We start from the raw sequence: 18968 nt of genomic DNA, 5'->3' as shown, positions 1-18968 counted from the left end.
TTATCCTCACAGTATCCCATAACATAACACACGTAATAGTAATCACATAACACTTGCACTGTTATATATTGCATTCTGCATATATTTACCATGACAGCCTGCATGTAGTATTTGTTAGTTTTGCATATTTAATGATTAAATAAAGACTTGTTTAAATGTCTTTGGTCTTATTTTGTAGCTTGATTGGATAAAAACAAGGCACATCGAGGTATATATCGTGTATCGCCCAAACTTCCAAAAGTTATCGAGATAGAGATCATTTTTAAGTCATATCGCCCAGCCCTACTTGTAAGGTATTCTGGATTGCATTGTCTGTTTTAAGCTTCAGCCTAGAAAGAGCTGGTATGTGTATTCTTCCCATTTCAAACTTGACATGGTATAGTATTGATCAAATACATTTATTTGTGAATATTTTTGAATGGTTTTTTTTCTATGTCAAAATATTGCATTTCATCCATCATAAATTATATAATCAAAATCAATAGAACAAGCTGCCATCCATCACTAAAGGTTAGTTTTTTAAGGTACCATAACCATACTATCTTTTTCATTTTTTCTCTCGGTGGAGTTAAAATCATGTACATATCATTCTAAATTATCTTCTGATCATTTATTGCATCTGCCGTTTGTCTGATTTCTGATTTAAGAGAGATTAACTGCAGACAAAGGATCTGGATTAGATTCAGTGAGTTTTTCATTGTTCCACCTTTCAAATCCCTTCGTCTTAAACACATCTTTGGGGAGGTCCTTTGTGCTCACATTTTAAAAGAGTGCTCATTAATGAAGCAGAGGTTGTAGAACTGATTTTTGGGAGGAAAGCAAAGAGCATTTTATATGATCAGAACAGAGTCCTCAGAGGACCGAGGCTGGCATAGTTAAAATTCCTGTATTTCCTCCCTGGCTACACTGGATCCCCAGTGCATTCTCAGATATGAAGAGAGGTCGTACATTAGCCCGCAGTAGTTTGTTGCATTTTTAGCAACAATTCTGGATGCAGAACTATTTGAAGGAACCAGCACAGTAAGTTATATAGATCATTAACTGAGTTGTGCTTGGCTTATTTCTCGCATTTGGAGTAGGGAAATGATGTAGCAAGCACAGTTGAGAAGCACACATTTTTGCGTGGTTGTACAAGAGGCTTTCTTCAAGCTCTAGGGGTTATCAAGCAGCTTATCATTCACCTGCTATGAATGAAGCTCCAAGGCATGTACATTGCATGGCAGCATCCTCCTGACACATGATTGCTAACTGAAATGTTGGATTTAATGGATCCTCCTTATAATCCTGCAGCAGAAATGGAAATGAATAGACTCTTTTATTGTCCATGTCTTGAACTGTGTATAAAAAAGTGGGGGAAAACATGCTCTATGTCAATATGTATCAGTGACACTCAGTGTGTCTTCATATTTTAGCTTTAAAGCTACAACACGTCTACAAAACATATGCTGATTTTATGTATGTGTTGCAATTTAATGATTTATTCAATAACAGTACCTGTAGAATAGAAAATGTGTGGTCGCAAAATCAATTGAAATTCTAAACAATGAGGCATAACTGAGGTATTCTGTTTTTATTCCCCCCTAAACTGGGACAAATTATAAATTATTATGATAATAAAAGTGCTGAAGTTGTTATGTTAAAGGAGAATGTATTTGTTTCAAAAGGCCTGAGGCAAAACAAGATAATTAAAGCAATTTTCTCAAATGGTTGCATTATTGTTACTTATAATATTGCTACTGCTACTATCGCTAACATTATTAATAATGATTTTAAGTTTTTATACATTTATCATCACAGGTAAAACAATTCATATTGTGCACAGTAGCTCCTGTTGGCACTTGAATTGTACTTTTGCATAATGATACCCATTTTCATTTGCTTTTGTTACTTTAGCTTAAATTAGTGTCTAGTTTTTATTGCATTTAAGCAAATATGATCTTAAAATCATAGATAAGTATAATATAATATTTTAAAGGTATAGATTTCACAAAAAAATTGAATGTCTTTCATAAAAATCGAAATGTTTCCTGAGACTTGTTTCAGCCTAATAACTTTACTACTTTAACCTTACTGAATTAGCTCACTACATATTTTCGCATTCTCGTTTCCTCCATCTTTTCTCAATGAGATGTTCGTTTGCTCTGTGATCAGAGTGTAATAATCATAGATCACTACTAAGAAATATAAAGTAAAGAAAACAGAACTCATTGTACTGGTGGCTGTGACTAATATTAGCTAGGGAACTCATGGTGAAGTATTGACCTGTTAAAAAAACCTTGATTGTATAAGACCTAGTTTGGTTTTGTCTGAATCCCATCTGTTAATGTGTTCAGAAAGCAAGGTTAACTCTTGGACATGTCCAGTTGCCAGCCTTGGAGCAGTCAGTAGGTTAAGGAAAGCACACAATGGTAACAGGGTTTTACTGTGTGGATTTACAGATACCTGATGATCTGAGTAGCTGCACGGCTCTCTAAGGAAATGACGCTCTTGCTAGTGAGAAAGTCCTTATGTTTTGTACGCCTTATAGCTGCTGATGTTAGTGAGTCATCAATATCAACTCATTCTTTGAAAGTTCTGTTTAAATAATGTAATCTTTCTTTGAATCACGTGTTAGATGAACAAACAGTGGCTTAAAAATATGTCCTATCTGCTGAAGTTTTTCAATAATGCTGGTGTTTGGCACTTTATCTTTATTTTTATAGATAAAGGCTTATGGTGTGAATTGAAATGGCTGATTTGTTTGGATAATTTATAGGTTGTGATTTATTACAATATGAGTGTTATGACCTTGCGATCCATGTTACCTTACAGTTTATGCCACAATATGTAACATATTGCAGTGGGAGCCTTGACATTTAAACGCAAGGTGCTAAGAGATGTTTAGAATATAGCGTTCATAGGTCATCTTTTTAAAGATCACCATTATTCTATGAATAATTTAAAACCGTTTAAAGTTCAGTGCAGGAAACAGGTCATGTTTAGAGGATGGGGATTTATGCTTCTGTCTCATGAAATGGAAAGGATGTTGTGGCTGGTTTGAAAAAGATTTTCCATTCAACTCTTTTATTATTTTCCTCTTATTATATATGGCTTTTAGTTGCATAGTTGTCGGACGGAAACTAAAATCTCACAAGACACAAGCGCTTTCATTTAATTATTATTGTTTGTGTCTTTTTCTCACACCAGGGGCTAGAGCAGGATTTGTTGCCTAGTTTCCCATCTCTGGTACCTTCTAGCAAAATCTACAGAGGGATTAATGAAGATTACAAGACGGAAAACCTGCCCTTTGAGTTTCAGAACGGGTGGCATTATTCCCACTGAATTTTTTCTGACTCTTTCAAAGCTCAGCTGCCTGCAATTACAAGTTAGAAGCAGGTATCTAGCAGTAGTGGAATCAAGCCAAGATTGGACTGCTTAATTAGGGATTTACAAGAGAAGTCCTCTCTCTTTGAATTGCTTAATTGCAAAAACAGCAGGGCAATTGGGCAAAGGAGGCAATAGTTTGACGATCACCAGCCAAAAACAATCTATCAGAGGAATCATATTAAAACGTCTAACATGTATCACTTAGACATGTATATTTGTCTGACAAGCTTTGAGTAAGTTTATGTTTTTAAAATACAACCTACATAATAGTTGCCATTTTACATGTGTTCTTTTAACATGGAAGAGGAAGAGATTGAGGATTGCAGTTTATTTTGAATGTCAATGCTGATGGATTCTGCCCGCACTGAACTTTGAACCTTGCATTCATTGTCTGCATTCTTGACTTTGTGTTGGTGCTTGTGGTTAAGATAGATGTGGAGGTTGCTGAAATACAGTACTGTTTTCCATCATCATTTTGAAAGATAGACGTGAATAAATACCCTGTCTGTATGCAATAATAGTGGTTCTCATAGTTTCAGGATACAAACACCTGTCTCTGTGTGGTTTTCTGGTCAGGTAGTGAATTTCAAGCCAAGACTCAACCACGAAGAGCAAGGAGCTTTCAAAGCAAGCCAGTGATAAAATCATTAAAAAACACTGGTCAGGAAAAGTGGCTTAAGAATAAGAAAGTGAAAATCTTTGGCCCAGTCAAAGTTCTGACTATTCAGAATCTGTGTACAGACTTGAAAACTGCTGTCTGTAAGCGATCACCAAGCAACTTGAAAGAGCTTGAGTGAATCTGTCAAGATGAATTGGCAAACATTGCACCAAGCTCGTGTGCAAAGTCGGTAGAGACATTCCCAAATAGACACGCGCCTGCAATTGCTGCCCAAGGTACTTCCACCGAATATTGAGTTTCATTGTTTTATTTTTAGTTTTCAGTTTTTGCTGACATTTACTTTAACTTATCTTACACATAGAAGTCTTCAACTTTAGCAAGTTTTGAATAAAGATAAAGCAAAAAAAAAAGTGTATGCATCATTTTATAACTTCACAAAGTTAGACACCAAAGGAAGGGTCTGAATACTTTTGCAGGGCGCTGTATGTGTGTGTGTAAGGACACAGAATTCCATTTGAGACATTTGACATTGAAAGGAAACAGTATGTTTCCTTTAATGCCACAACTGAAGCCAGGCAGTTACCTTTTCCTGTTATAGGAAACCTCAGGGACCAAGAACCGACTCGGTGCAGAAAAGGAAAGAAAACTAAAAATGGCACTTTATGAGAGAGCCTGGCAGAGAATGCGCCTGCATTAGCTGCAAATGTGGGTAGTGGAAATGAAAACTCCTTTTAGGTCCACGGCATGTGACTTCCTACTTCTGTAAAGATACTTCCAAGAGACTTCCTCTGCTGCTGGATCACAGAGTCCCCCCCCCCACAGCTGAGCTGCAGGGTTACTGCAGAATCTGCTGCTCTCCCTCTCCGGTGTCAGCGCTCTCACCGTTACTCTTGCTTTTTGCTGATGTCTTCCTGATATTGCTTGTCTTTCAGCATGCAGGGAGCTTGCTGCCCCGGCCAGAGAAAGGAAGCCCAACGCTGTGGTGCAGGTTGCTGTAATAAACACACAAGAGCAGAGCCTGACAGCTTACTCCAACACTGAAATAGTAGAGGTGAGTCTGTCTTCTGTTTTCTCCTGGAAAATGCTGTTGTATTTTACACCAAGCCTGGTTTAGAGGTGATATGTAGACAACAAGTGTTATTCAATCAGCTGTTCTTTTCCCCTTTTAGGAATACCTAAGTATATTAATCACTGCCTGGCAACAGCTCTCCTGTCATGATTAAACTTGTCTTCCACAAAGAGTTTCCTTTCTCAGTTTTTTTTTTTTTTTTGCCAAGCAGACATACCGACTCTTAGGAGCACACAAAGAGAGTTCTATTTCCCCCAGATTTTTCAAGTGTGTTTTCATTTAAAATTGAACTTAAAAAATGCTGGGAGACCATGCCGTGTGAAGTGGGACTCCTGCATGTTTGAGTGCTGAGGCTCCCTGTGCCTGGGATCCTTCTTTAAATGGGCAGCTGTGTTGCGTCTCTTTCCGTATGAAAGTGTTTTTACTTCTGCCACGGAAGCTGAAGTCCTGGGGCTTTGCCAAGTAAGATGTGGTCATGTTTACCTACACTCAGAAAGAGGGTATGTATAAGTCTCGTTGTGGACATTGTTCCTAAATGTACCGCTGAATGCTCTCCTGTGATCCATCTGAACATTGCAAGTCTAAGATTCATATCTGCTAGACATTTGTATGCTTGGCTAAGCAGACAGTAATCTTTATACCACAATAACAAAACAGATTGTTCTGAGATGATTAAAGCACTTGAATGCATTTGAAAGTAAAAAAACAATATGATGTTACATTATGCATTGATGTAATTAAAAATTAGCAGTGCTTGCATTTTAAAGCAATCTTCTGTTTCAGTTCTTCCGAAGTGTGACTATGAATCATGACAAAGACATGTTGCCATTTGTTCATTGTGATCGCTTAATCCCCTGCAGACTACTAATCCATCAGCTGGGATTTGAACTGCTGCTCCCCCCCCGATTTAGACTGTGTCTTAGACCTAGCACTCACTGCTTGTCTCTACATCTTCCATGAATGTATATGGAGCAGTGAGCTGAACAGATTACCCTGTCTAGAGTCCATTCATTTCCTGTTGCTAGAATTACCCTGTTTCATTTGAGTAACCCAGATCTTTCCCCAGAAATGTGTAGGTTGCTTTAATGGTGGCAATGAGACATGAGGCTGTACAGGCACAGTACTGGAGGCCTGTAATAGGGAGGGTTTGGTGCAGCGAAAGGAAAAAGAAAATGTTAGCATTGGACAGGTTCCAATGTCTGTGGGAAAATGTGACTTGTGCTGCTCCACAAATGTGGCCCACAATTCAAGGGAAAACGCGGGAAGAAAGTAATTTCATCTTCATGTTTGAGGGTTTTAATCCGTTTTCCATCCCAGCCCCCTGCTTAAAATGTCTTGTAACCAAAACGAATCACCGTAGCCCCTCGGCATTCACAGCTGCTTCCACTGGATTAAGGAGAGAGACAACAGGACTGTGCTGGTCCGTGCTGCTTTGTAAACCTTGCAGATGCCTGAACTGCCACTGAATGTATTGCTTTTTATCTTACTGATATTAGTTTTGGTTCCCAAACATGCTGGTAAGTGGAAAATATTAGTATAACGAAACTAAGGTTTTTAACTTTCTGCGAATCATGATGTGTCTGTTTTTAAAGTGTTCTTTAGCAGCTTCTTTAACTGTCATTGTGGCCATAAATCACCCGAAGGCCTTCCTGCACCTTATGCAAAATAATGAAATTACAACCTGCCTTTCAGAAATGTTTGTCTTTAACTAGTGTTGTCCAGCAAAGTCCAGTAATAATTTGTATTCATGTATTTAGTTATTTAATTTTAATTTTTAAATTGTAGTAGCAATATGAAAATAGGAAATTATTCACCCAGTGCATTTCTGGTAATGTGAAACTATTGTATACTTGGTGGTGAAATATGACCATAAGCTGTGGGACAATGGGTTACAGATGTTGCCTGCCGTGCCAGTCCAAATTAATGGAGCAGCCTGACTTTCTGACTGAAATAAATCCAATAAGCTATGGAAGCATATGGACATTGTCTAACTTGCTCAAATGATAATGCTTAAGTTACTTAAATAAGAAATAACCAATTAATGAATGCATTCTGCCCAGTCCCTTTACCTTAACTGCACTGATATGTTATGATCTTGACAGCAGAATGAAATACACAGAGATACAGGGTTGTATGACAGAATGCCCAATGTATTTGCAGATTGTACAATGGTCAGCTGAGAAAAGTTTGAAGTAAAATACTTCTCTTTATTTATTTTGTCTTGTCTGAGCGGGTTCATATACTTCTGCTGATTTTTCACTCCGAGTTTAGTTTCAGTAAAGTTGTCCAGGTTTTGCCATCGTTGCAAGTGTTCCTGCTGTTAGTCAATTGCAGCGAGGATGTTTATGGTCCTCGGTCAGTGATTCTGAAACCCCTTTTTCCCCCTGTGATTTAATCAACACTCATTACTATGCTTCTTCCTTGAACTCCCTTGCCTCCCTGCATTTCACCAGATTCACTGCAGTGAAAACACACAGACTGCACAGGAAAAGGAAGCCCCACGTGTAAACAGAGCGGCTTTGAACTTACACAGTTTATCACAACAGGTTATTAAGTGCGCTGACAAATGAGGACAAGGCCACATGAGGGCATTAACTGCAGCCTTCCAGACTCCTGAGCTACCCCTGGCATGCTGAGGAAATGTAATTTATTTATGTTTTTAGGCTGATTAAATTCATGCGCCCCTACTACCCAGTCTGCTATGGCACTCCTACCATTAGAGGCTGTTTTGATGAGACCCAGGGACGGAGAAGGGGCTTCTTATCTCCTGCTGCTGCCTAAGGACACGCCGCTGCGCTAAGACTGCATGCAGCTGTTACCTTAGTCTCACAGGGCTGTTTTCCTTTTGGCACACAGGGAACAAGAGACCCACTGTTTCTGACTGGTGTGACCTTCCCTCCAGAATACGCCATTTGTGAGGAAACTCGGGTCAAGCTAACGGTCTATGATGTGAAAGATAAATCACAAGAAACTGTGAGTATATGCAGTCTTTTCTGTTTTACTTAAATTATTATTTGTTTTTTTAAAGGGGCAGGAGGCAAACTGAATGTAGGAAATAGTGTTGCATGTAGTTACTGTAGTGCTAATTAGTGTGTAATGTGTTGGTGAGTTGGAGGGATTTCTCAGTGTGATGTGGAAGGAAGAGTCGTTGATATGTCTTTGGCGTAGACTGGTCCAAAACCTGCCTTCGAATCATTGATGTTGTCTTTCAATCTCATGGAAACTTGTAGCAGCTTGTTCAAACGAAAAAAGTGTGGTGAAAGGCAGGTTGGAGAAAGTTTTGGTGACATCTTAGCCTTCATTCCCAGGAGAAGCACATAATAAGCAGTATCAGATATAAGGTTTGCATGGTCAGGTTGGCACCTTTGTTGATTGTAATGCAATATGAATGAGTACGGGCTCTGTTGTATGTTAAAGATCTGCACAGCAATACTCATAAACACAGCTTAAACAGCATGGCAGCTCGGTTAGTATTTTGCCTCATGTGAAGAGAGCAATTGGCCTCCTATTAACTGTGGTAAGCAATTCATAAAATAAATGAGCCTATCAGCAGGTTTGCAAGCTACAGGAAAGCCTATGTATGCAGCCTAAGGTATGCAGAGACTCCATTTTTTATCTCATTAAAATAGAGCATGATGTATCTCATGTGCTTCAGCACTTTTTCTTTTATTAAGGATAAACTCTAGAGAGCTAATCTCTTTTCTTAATTACGCTTTGTAAATACAGACATTTCACTGGAGAGGAGCACCTTAAATAGTTTCCTCAGGTTTAAATGAGGTTGCAGGCTTTCTCTTGTTTAGGAAAACTCAGAAAATAAGGTGGCTGTAGATTTAGATCACGTGTTTCTTGATTCTCAGGTCTTAAATATACAGTGAGTCACATTCCTTTTTTTTTCTATTTTCTAGCTTTGACCTTTCAAAAAGCTTTTGGACTATGAGTTATTAATGCTATATATATATATATATATTGTGTGTGTATATATATATATATATATATATATATATTTATATATATGAGAGAGAGAGAGAGAGAACATTTGAAATACATTAAAAGAAAGATTCTCCAAAAACCCCAAAATGAAAAATTATTTCTCCCAAAAACAATTTAACAATTTAAAGTTCCTGATTGTATTGTACGTGAGTAGCCCAATAATGATCCATTGTTCTAGAACAGAGCCAGAAGACACTTCAAAGAATTTGACAAGGTTATATTAATTCCTCTCTTGCCACTTTAAAGATATAGGCTGTACACAAATAAGCCTAAACAAAACACAAACACAAAAACTATTCACAAGAAGTAAACATGCAAAACATTTATAAGTTCTGAGGATGTATTCTGTGCCTTGGGTCTGATTTAAAAAAATTAAACATGTTAATACATCACTGTCATAGAAGTATAGGTAACATTGTAAATTATTTGTTTATCAGAGCACCTTCACTTCTGGCTTATATCTAGAAATCATAGTCAATATGTTTACATGACATGACACTTTTTAAAAATGTAAATGTATTGAAACCTGAATCAGATTTGATTTGAAAAGGACATTCTTCTCTTTTTACACAATGAACCTGTTAAAGTTCCACATATGTCTTTTGGAAAACACAGGGCACTTCTTCAGATGGAGAACACTATCAGATACATTTTGGGAGAACTTTGTTTACATGACATGACAAGGTTTGTTTGTTTTCAGAGCAAAGCATGAATTTGAAATGCACAGAGTAACATGCACATTTTATGTTAAGGTATACCACTGAAAGCAATGGCTTACAATAAGTTTGAGCTGTTATTTTATTACAATCCAGCCTATGCAATCCATCAGCACCTTGGAAAGCATGTATGTGAAAGAATAAAATAAAATAACAATAACTCTAAAGCATTACCCTTTTACTGAACTTTTAACAATAAATGATACATCATTATTTACCTGTACTTCACTTTTGATGGAAATCGCTCTTAAGAGAAAACCCCCTTGTGTGTGGATGTCAGAGCCTTTTTATTTATTCATTTATGTATTGATTTATTTATTTAAAACATGCCTCCCTTTCAAGCTAATTTTAATAATGAGAGAAGATGCTGAAAATATCTGTTTTGGGATTTTCTAAGATCTCTAGATATATTTGAAAAATTTATTGCGTCGAGTTTGCTGTAGGCAAAATTACATTTTTACTTTTCTTTCCACTTTAAGTATTGCAGCAGTGTCGTCACTTAGTTGTGACTTAGAAGTTATCTGAAGAAACAGAGATCAAAGTCGAAGCTACAGGAAGCAATGATAACAAAGCATTGAAGATGTATGTTTAGAAATTAATTTAAAAAACAGTCGTTACTCTGTTAATTATGTACTTGCTTAAGGAGGTAGTTATTATTAAAAGGAATTATTTATTTATAAATGGTATACACTTGGGAGAATGCTTGCTATCTTTCTTGTTCATTAATGTCAACCTAAACAAGAAGGAACTATAAGGGCAGTTAACACACTCAGTATATATGCGAATTATTTATTTATTTTTATTTCACAGCTGGAGTATATTGCAGTATTCCTCTAAATATTTGTAGTAAAGCTTAAAGCTCTTTCAATGACTTCCAACACCCTCCCCATCGTAAATGACAAAATCATGACTCATTTCCTTCGTTTCCTTGTTTGTTTTCAGAATTGTTTGTCTCTCTATTCTTTATTTATTTTTTTTGCTTCCTGGAGCTCCATTTTGAAGGATTTGAAATGTACTAATGTATTCATCTGCAGTTCTGATTGCAACTGATTATAAACTGGACGACTCAAACAAATACAAGATGCTAGTACGACTCACTGCATGTCAAATGTTAACAGAGCCTTAGTGGAAGTGACATTGTCATTATTCTGTCAAAAGAAACTTAGAACAGTAGCGGGCTGACCATCTGGGGCACCAGTAGAATTTGTAAAAGACCCCTTAGCGAGACATCAGAATCTCTATAATATATATACTTACTATGTATTTCTATGTAGAGGCCTGTGCATACATGTTAAAAGATCTCCTGATTTTAGGTGATTTGTTGCGGAATTAGTTTGAAAGTAACTAACTTAACTTCCTTGAATGACACAATTCAATATTGTCGCTTATATTATTTAGGGATTTTTTTATTATTATGCTGAGTTGACACCGATTGAACAAATTGTATTTTTAATGTATTAATAAACCAGGCCGTTTTACCATGTGGATTGTGTCTCTGTTCTTCTGAAAACATTGTTGTATATGGTCCTGGAGAGCCCTGATCCACTTAATCTTATAGGTCACCTAAATCACCAATTTATAAATACTGTGAGTAAGTAATCAATTAAGCAAGTCAGAAGCAACACGTGTCATTCTACATTTTCTAGCAAATTGCTGTATTAAGAAAAGTGAAATACCTACACATGCAATATAGCGGAAGAGAGAAGAAGTGCTGATTGCTGTGATTGATGCAGGTGGTATTAGGGGGAGGTGTGAACGTCCACATTGACGGGGGGGCGTCGGTTGAGTATCCGCGGGCCGGTTGTTGTGGGCCGGTCTGGGTCAAAGTCCAGGGCTGTTTATTAGTCCCAGTCCGTCCCTGAGAACAGATAAACACTCTCCAATAAATTAAGTCATCCAAAGATCAAAAAGGTTTCCAAGCAGATGTTATTACTTCAAATAATCTGCTGATTATAAAGTAAATATCCATATATGGTTTTAAATTCACAATCAGAATGATCAGTATGCAGATTTACAAAGAATTAAAAACTCGAGGGCCAAAATAATGACCTACATTTTCCACCAAACAAATCAACAATACATAAACACACAGCAAATCCAAATGTTTTCATCAACCTCAAAGTTCATCGACTTCATTTCAAGAACGTAGCACAGGCAGTATGGCAAGCCAAATTATTATTTAGAGATATCTCTAAATGAATTTAAATATATCTTCAAATATTTAAAGATATCTCTAAATCATTTAACGATATCTATAAAAGATTTAGAGATATCTAAATAAGGTGCTTTTTAAAGATATCTCTAAATGATTTGCAGATATCTCTAAATCATTTAAAGATATCTTCAAATGACTTCCTGTATTTTGGCTGAGATTATCACTTCCTGTTTCCTTATTCAGTTACATAGAAATGAATGAACAAGTTAACAGGAAGTGATAATCTTGGGCTACATACAGGAAGTCATTTGAAGATATCTATAAATGATTTGCAGATATCTTTAAATGATTTAGAGATATCTGCAAATCATTTAGAGGTATCTTCAAATCATTTAGAGATATATCTCAATGTACTTTTAAATGAGATATCTTGAATATTTGCAGATATCTCTAAATGATAATTTGGCTTGCCATACAGGCAGTAATGTTAAAGACATTCCTGCTTGTGTCACTCATCATTTTTTATCTCTTACAGGCCTTTTCTTCCCCATACCCCCACTACTAATAACCTCACCGACTAGCTTCCCAATCCAGATAAGCACTATTCCCTCAAGCCTCAGTGTAAGCTGTATGAAGCTTAAATGGGCCAGACATACAAAACTGCATGTTTTAGGCTCATTAGTGTGCCTGGAAGAAATGTGACCACGGGCCTGTGTACATTTTGGCTGCTCAGACTACATTAGGTTAAGATGGAAAACCAAACCATTCAGGCATGTTAAAGCAATTTAAACTTTTATCATGGCGTGCACAGTGGGGGGAGGGGCGGGGGGAAGGGTCTTTTTCACATGAACAGTTGTCGTAAGGAAGACCATCTGTACTGAACTCTGATGCAAAAATGTTGACAGAGTGAGTGGCAGTGAACCCATGCTGGTGCTATCACGTGTGGGGACTTGTCATCAAGGTGCAGGCCATCTGACGTTTTTTTGGAAGCACTGATTGCATCAGCTGTGTGGGATCTTTGCTTTACATAAAGTAGGTAGCCTTTTAATTCATCATCTGTGCTACAAACTCAAATTCAATCAGAGCTTGAATGACCGTTAATGAAGATTTCCCTCTCGCTTTAAACCTCTTGACCTGAAAACTGCTCTGTGCAACTTCAATCTGCCTTTTTAATGCCTGGGATGTCTCAGGAAAGATTTAATCTGGTTTTCCCCTTTTAATTTGGATTGATTCTCAAGCTGTTTAAATGTATCTGACAAGAAGTTAACCTTATTTTCTCCTAACTCATTGCTATTGAAGTCAATTTAATCAATTTTGTTTACAACGAATCTGAGTCTGATGTTTTGGACAATATCTTGGTTAAGATGTAACTTTGACCACACTGTCATTGGTAAATTCAACCGAACAGTAAAGAAAGTCTTTGCTTTTTAAAATCTTTTCCTCAGTGAACTACAGGTAATCAACTATACATAATTTCTTTACAGCTATCAAATCTGTCTGTTAAATGTTCTTACGATGGTGATGGGAGTTTATCATTCCAGATACCTTTTTTGTGTCATTTAGATTGATATCCTATGGTTATTATTCTTACTGAAACTATATTGTTTTTTTCTCTGTACATTATAATTCGCTATTTCAAGCAACAATTCCAGGGGAACTTGTTTTTTGAAAATATTTTGTTGTGTCAAAAATGAAAAATCACATTTGTACATAGCAAAAGGTGCTGGAGTATTTGGAAATGTAAACTGTTCATGTGTGGAGTGTTGTACACTAGTTTTAGAACACCCCAATTTTAATTTTTTTTAAATTTAAATTTAAGCAGTTCAAGTCCTGTGAATAACCTGAAATGGTAAGGTAAGCAGTAAACTGCCCGAAATAAAAAGTTTAGGTTACCAAAAACTGAAAATTAATGTACATTTCAGAGTTATATACTGTGTTACTACACCCTCTTAAGCATTATTATATATATAAAAAACACATTTTTCACATCAGAGAATGCTTCACATCGTAAGAAAGCTGAGAGTCTCATGGGATACCACTTGGCAAACAACACAACAGTGAAGAGTACACATGGGATTAAAGAGAAGCACATGGATCTGGTGCCCTTTTAAGGGTATCAGAGGGGTTTGTCAGCTTAAGGGGTTAAATTTTGTTAAACAAAACGATTCCATGATTTATTTTTTTATCTCCAATGACCATGACCATGCAGTAAAAATACACAACAAATGTTTTTACTGCATGGTCATGGTCATAATTGAATTATCTGGATTCTGAACATACATGTATTATACTATTATTTTAGTGTTACTTTGTTAAAGTTAAAGCAATGTTGTTTGACAGTTTTGATTTTTCTAGATGATTGTAGCCTTGTCTGTTTAACATTCTGAGGAAGTTTGTTTGGGGGCTTCTCTGTGAAAATTGATTCATGCAGATGTCAGTGCTCTTGCCTTGGGCTTTCACGAGGAGCCACAGGGTTAAGGACATGATGCGCTTGGTATCAGGTACTCAGGTATGATGTCAGTTATTCTGACATCAGCTTGTGCCCAGAATCAATAAGCAGCACAGAGAATGAACGAAGAGAGAGAGAGAACAAAGGTGCAGGGAAAGAGTTGATGATTTTGTTTCTAAATGGATTGTTGAATGGATTGTGGGGGGAAACTAAGATGTGTCCCAAAGCTGTATGATGTCAGATATTACCTGGGTTGCCTTAACCTTGCTCTTGTCTTAGGTTGCCAAGGCTGTCTTGTGGCACTCAGGAGCATTGTTTATAATGCAGAACATCATTCTATAGAAATACTATACACTAATGTAAACTATCTTTTTCCTTTGTTTTCGGAAGATATAAAGTCCTTGTACAATTCTTGTTCTTTTTCCCTAAAACAAGGCTAACCATGTACAATACCTGTGCTGATATTCAGTGTGTGGCCTTATGTTCCCTCTATGTGTGAGGGGGGTAGTGTGGGGATATGGGGATAAAGTATCCTGCTAATATCCCAGAGATAGACCCTAACTTCTGAAGACTTGGACAGGGCCTTTGACCAGCTCTCAGACATGCACTGGGTAGACTTTTAGCATTGCTTTGTATCACGAACACAACCATGTCCTTTCAAGAAAGAACATAGCCCTTCCTGTTGCTTTGCTGAAAACTGCGATTGTAGATATACAAAACACGAAGGTCTGTGTACAATAGGGAATGTAGATATGAAATAAATGATTTAGTAAACTCAAATGCCCTAGATGCACAGCATTTTAATAAACATTATGAAGCAATTGTTGGATTGTGCTTTGCTGAAATAATCCAGGAACATATGCTGCCCAGATGCATATAAGTGAATCAATGTATGATTGTAACATCAAAGTGGTATTCGTTTTATCATTTGCTTAAGTAATCCTAGGTCATAGTCAAGCTCTTGACTTTTATCTCTATAGTGCTGGTGATGAATGATTTACCAAAATAAATAAAAATAAAACAATAGACATAATAAAAAGCAAATTGAACAAATGAAGAGTAAATACTCCAATAGATATAGGTGTACATGTCAAAATAAAAGAAACCCCCAGACTAAACTGTAATTAACAGAAACTAGTGAGGTATGTGTGAAATAAGGGCAGCTAGAGCATCTTTTAATAATAAATAAACACATAAAAAATGACATTTCTCAGATGTGATGTATGATATATTGATGACATAGGAAATGAAAATGTCAGCAAGATAAAGAACAACAATACAATGCCATTGCCAAAACTAAAGTATAGTACTAATAAAGAATAGATATAATAATAATAATAATAATAATAATAATAATAATAATAATAATAATAATAATAATAATGAATCTGCTCTTGAAATATAGAATAGAGTGCAGACTAAGTTTGTGCAGTAACTTTGGCATACTGAGGGTTGCACTATGTATGTAGAAATCAGCATGGGTAACTGTTGTGAAATAAACAGGGTCTCTTTTTCTACCTAGGTATTCTTTATTGCATATAGGATGTTGTTAATCTCTGCATAATGAATACAATATCCAAAGAACCTTTGAATTGAACCTCAAATTGATGCTTCTTAACTGACAGAAAGCAATAGCACATAGAGGCAATAGCACAGAAGTTACTGAGCCAACTAGACATATACATGTACAACTTTGTTAAATTAAATATTTACTGGCTTGACTTAGTACCAATGTCCCGGACAGTGTTTTCTTGCTTCATCCAGAGTTGCTGCTTCGGTAATTGCGTACTTAAAATAATAATAATAACAGCAGAAGAATATCACAAGTGTCCCAAGGAATCCGCAGTATGAACTATATTAAGCAGTCACTTTATTCGGTGTGATATGTTTACCAGTATGTAAAATATAACAGCCTGCAAATATATCAAATTCTCCAGACCCAAACATTCAGTTTGTAAACTTGTATTGAGCACCTTACTTTACTACTATTAGTTATCAATTTAATGTAAGTTTAAAAGGATTACATTTGTCCAATTCAGAACATAATTAATTCCGTTAACATAAGTGAAATTAAAACTAGAAGGATTTGCAGCCCTTGAGAGCGAGAGCTAAAGATGTCTTTATTTGGTGGATGTCCAGAATAGGATGTGGATGTCATGTTTACTGAGCTGGACAACCTCAAGACTACCATGCTGGTAGAGTTCAGTGTAATAATTTTACTCCACAGCAAGCAAAATACACAGATCAAATAGTGCAAAACAAAGGTCTCCACACCAGCTGTACTCTGATAAACAGGCGGAAATGTCTGATATGTAATTTATTGTGTTATGCTATTTAATAACACCTCAAATTATACTGCTTTGTAAATATACATTTAATTTTGTGTGTGGGATAACTTCACAGTTTTGATAAAAATGGTAACAGAAATTCTTATGTTTGAATATCCTTCCCATGGGCATTAATCATACTAATAACTTGGAAGATATTTGTACATTTCTATGCAAAGCTCTTCTTTCCACATAAAATAAACATCCTTCTCCACAGTATTTGTTCACAGTGCAACCATGAAAAATATTTAACATCATTTAACATGTAAGACAGCTGTATCATTACACAGGAGTAAAATAAAAAAACGATACTTTCCCTTGGTGCACTATTTTATGCTGTGAACGCACATGTTTCAATGTTCCGAACTTTGAGTCTTACATTTTAAAATCCACACAAATATGCCTTTGTGAAAACTGATCAGAGCCCTGGCCAATCTTCTTGTTTTCCATATCTGATGGAAAGGAAGAAATGTCCTTAGTCCCTATAAAGTCCCTATAAATGAGTTTGTCCTAAACAGAAACGAAACCGTTAAGACATTTCAGATGCAACTTGCACTAGGATTATAGGAAGATATTGCAAGATATATATTGTTTTGTAAAAGATATTTCTGTAGCAAATGCTGAAATTATGCATCATCATATATGAAATGAATGGGATGCAATGTTTTCTGACAATAGGGAACCAGAGAACTCCAAACTCACAGTAATGTTTCTTACTGGGCAATTCTGATTGGGATGTTTCTGACAATGCTGTATACCCAGCTGTCGATTTCCAATTGCAGTGGTACAGCATAACTCCCTGCATGAAGAACAAATTCTCCAGGACAGCTTGCTGATCTATTGAATACCCACCCCCCACCACACACAGACACACAAACACCCAGCTAATCCTGACAGTCGTTAATACCAAAGGGGAAAGGAGGTGGCTCTGCAGATTTTGACATTTTATGCTGTTTGTCTCTGGATTGATGTCAAATCGGAGGGAGGCTTTAACCATGTTGGAATCTAAGCAAAAGTAAATTCCACAGGAAAAAAAGAAAGAAACAAATAAATACATACATATATATATATATATATATATATATATATATATATATATATATATATATATATATATATATATATATATATACACACCATTGAAAAGTCTTATAGTCATGATTTCTGAGCCAGAACTCTGCTGTTGGACCTTTTAACCCCCAAGAATATCTTGGGGAGCTTGTTCTTGTGTTTCAGTGCCAAACAAATCAATCCAGACATCTCTTTATCAGGAACCTGCAGCCAACAAATTAAATATAGGAAACATCATAGCACCCAAGATGCCTCAGGCTTATCAAAACTGAGATTTTTATTTTTTAGATTTTTTTTTTAAGATGGCAAAGCTTTGGATGACAAGGAATGTCACACGTTCATACATTATTGAATTTGTGTCTAATTTTACATTAATTTAAATGCATCTCCTTTCGCTTACACACACAATCTTCCCCATCTCTCTGATTAACCCTTATATATGGAGCGGTGGCAAGAAAAAAAAGAATAAGGATAGGTTTTCAATACACATGTATTTGCTTCCCATAATCACAACTGATTGTCACATGCATTTAGTGCCAGCTCACTCAACATTATTAAAATAAATCCTTGGACCACACATTTAAACAGTGACCTGATCATTTGACTGCTCACTGACAATACACTCCCCTTATTAAGTAATAGCCAAGGACTTACAAAAAGTAAATTCTGTCACTAATGTTATGCGTTTATTTCTCATTTTATCTGCTTAGATTTAATTCCTTAGAGTTTATTTTAATGTAGGAAAGGGCTGTGCATAAATACCAATGCCACTTCTCCCATAAAAAACACTTTAGCCATCAATTTGTTTTAGCTGTAAGTTGTAAACACGGTAGCCAGCGTGCCACAGACAATAAATCCAAGAGAAGGCTTTGGTTGATGTAGACGGATCACTATTTGGATTGGATGATGAGAAGACTTTCCAAAAGCAACCTCATTTAGAAGTAGTATTTCAGAGCATTATTTCAGAGAGTTAAGTTTAGGGGTTGTGTCCTTAAATCCACAAGTCACTTGTCAATCACCAACCAAATCTAATTCTGAAATGAAAAGGGGCAGTGCTACAAATACAACTATCATTTTCTTTAGTCAGAAATCATAAAATATAATGTATTAGCCATACTGTATACAAAAATACATTTTCTTGCGAATTCCTTTAAGCTGCTAAAAATAATATTTCTAGATCATGCACTATGACATGAGTTGCAGGAT

The 18968-nt window shown here is 36.2% G+C and overlaps 1 protein-coding gene across 6 annotated transcripts in view; it reads left to right on the top strand.

Annotated features, from left to right (window-relative positions):
* The window catches only part of inpp4b (inositol polyphosphate-4-phosphatase type II B), a 451889-nt gene that overhangs the window by 250874 nt on the left and 182047 nt on the right, over positions 1–18968 (top strand). For 4 of the 6 annotated variants that reach the window (XM_066718396.1, XM_066718397.1, XM_066718401.1 and 1 more), the window contains exons 7-8: positions 4918–5036; positions 7911–8027. In XM_066718396.1, coding sequence (XP_066574493.1) covers positions 4918–5036; positions 7911–8027 — 236 coding nt within the window. Of the gene's footprint in view, positions 1–4917; positions 5037–5253; positions 5555–6387; positions 6572–7910; positions 8028–18968 lie in introns of those variants that run through there. The other 2 variants (XM_066718398.1, XM_066718399.1) reach the window with 2 other exon arrangements.

Source organism: Amia ocellicauda, chromosome 12 (genome assembly GCF_036373705.1).
Source record: "Amia ocellicauda isolate fAmiCal2 chromosome 12, fAmiCal2.hap1, whole genome shotgun sequence".
Lineage (NCBI taxonomy): Eukaryota > Metazoa > Chordata > Actinopteri > Amiiformes > Amiidae > Amia > Amia ocellicauda.
This window is presented reverse-complemented; position numbering and strand designations above follow the sequence as displayed.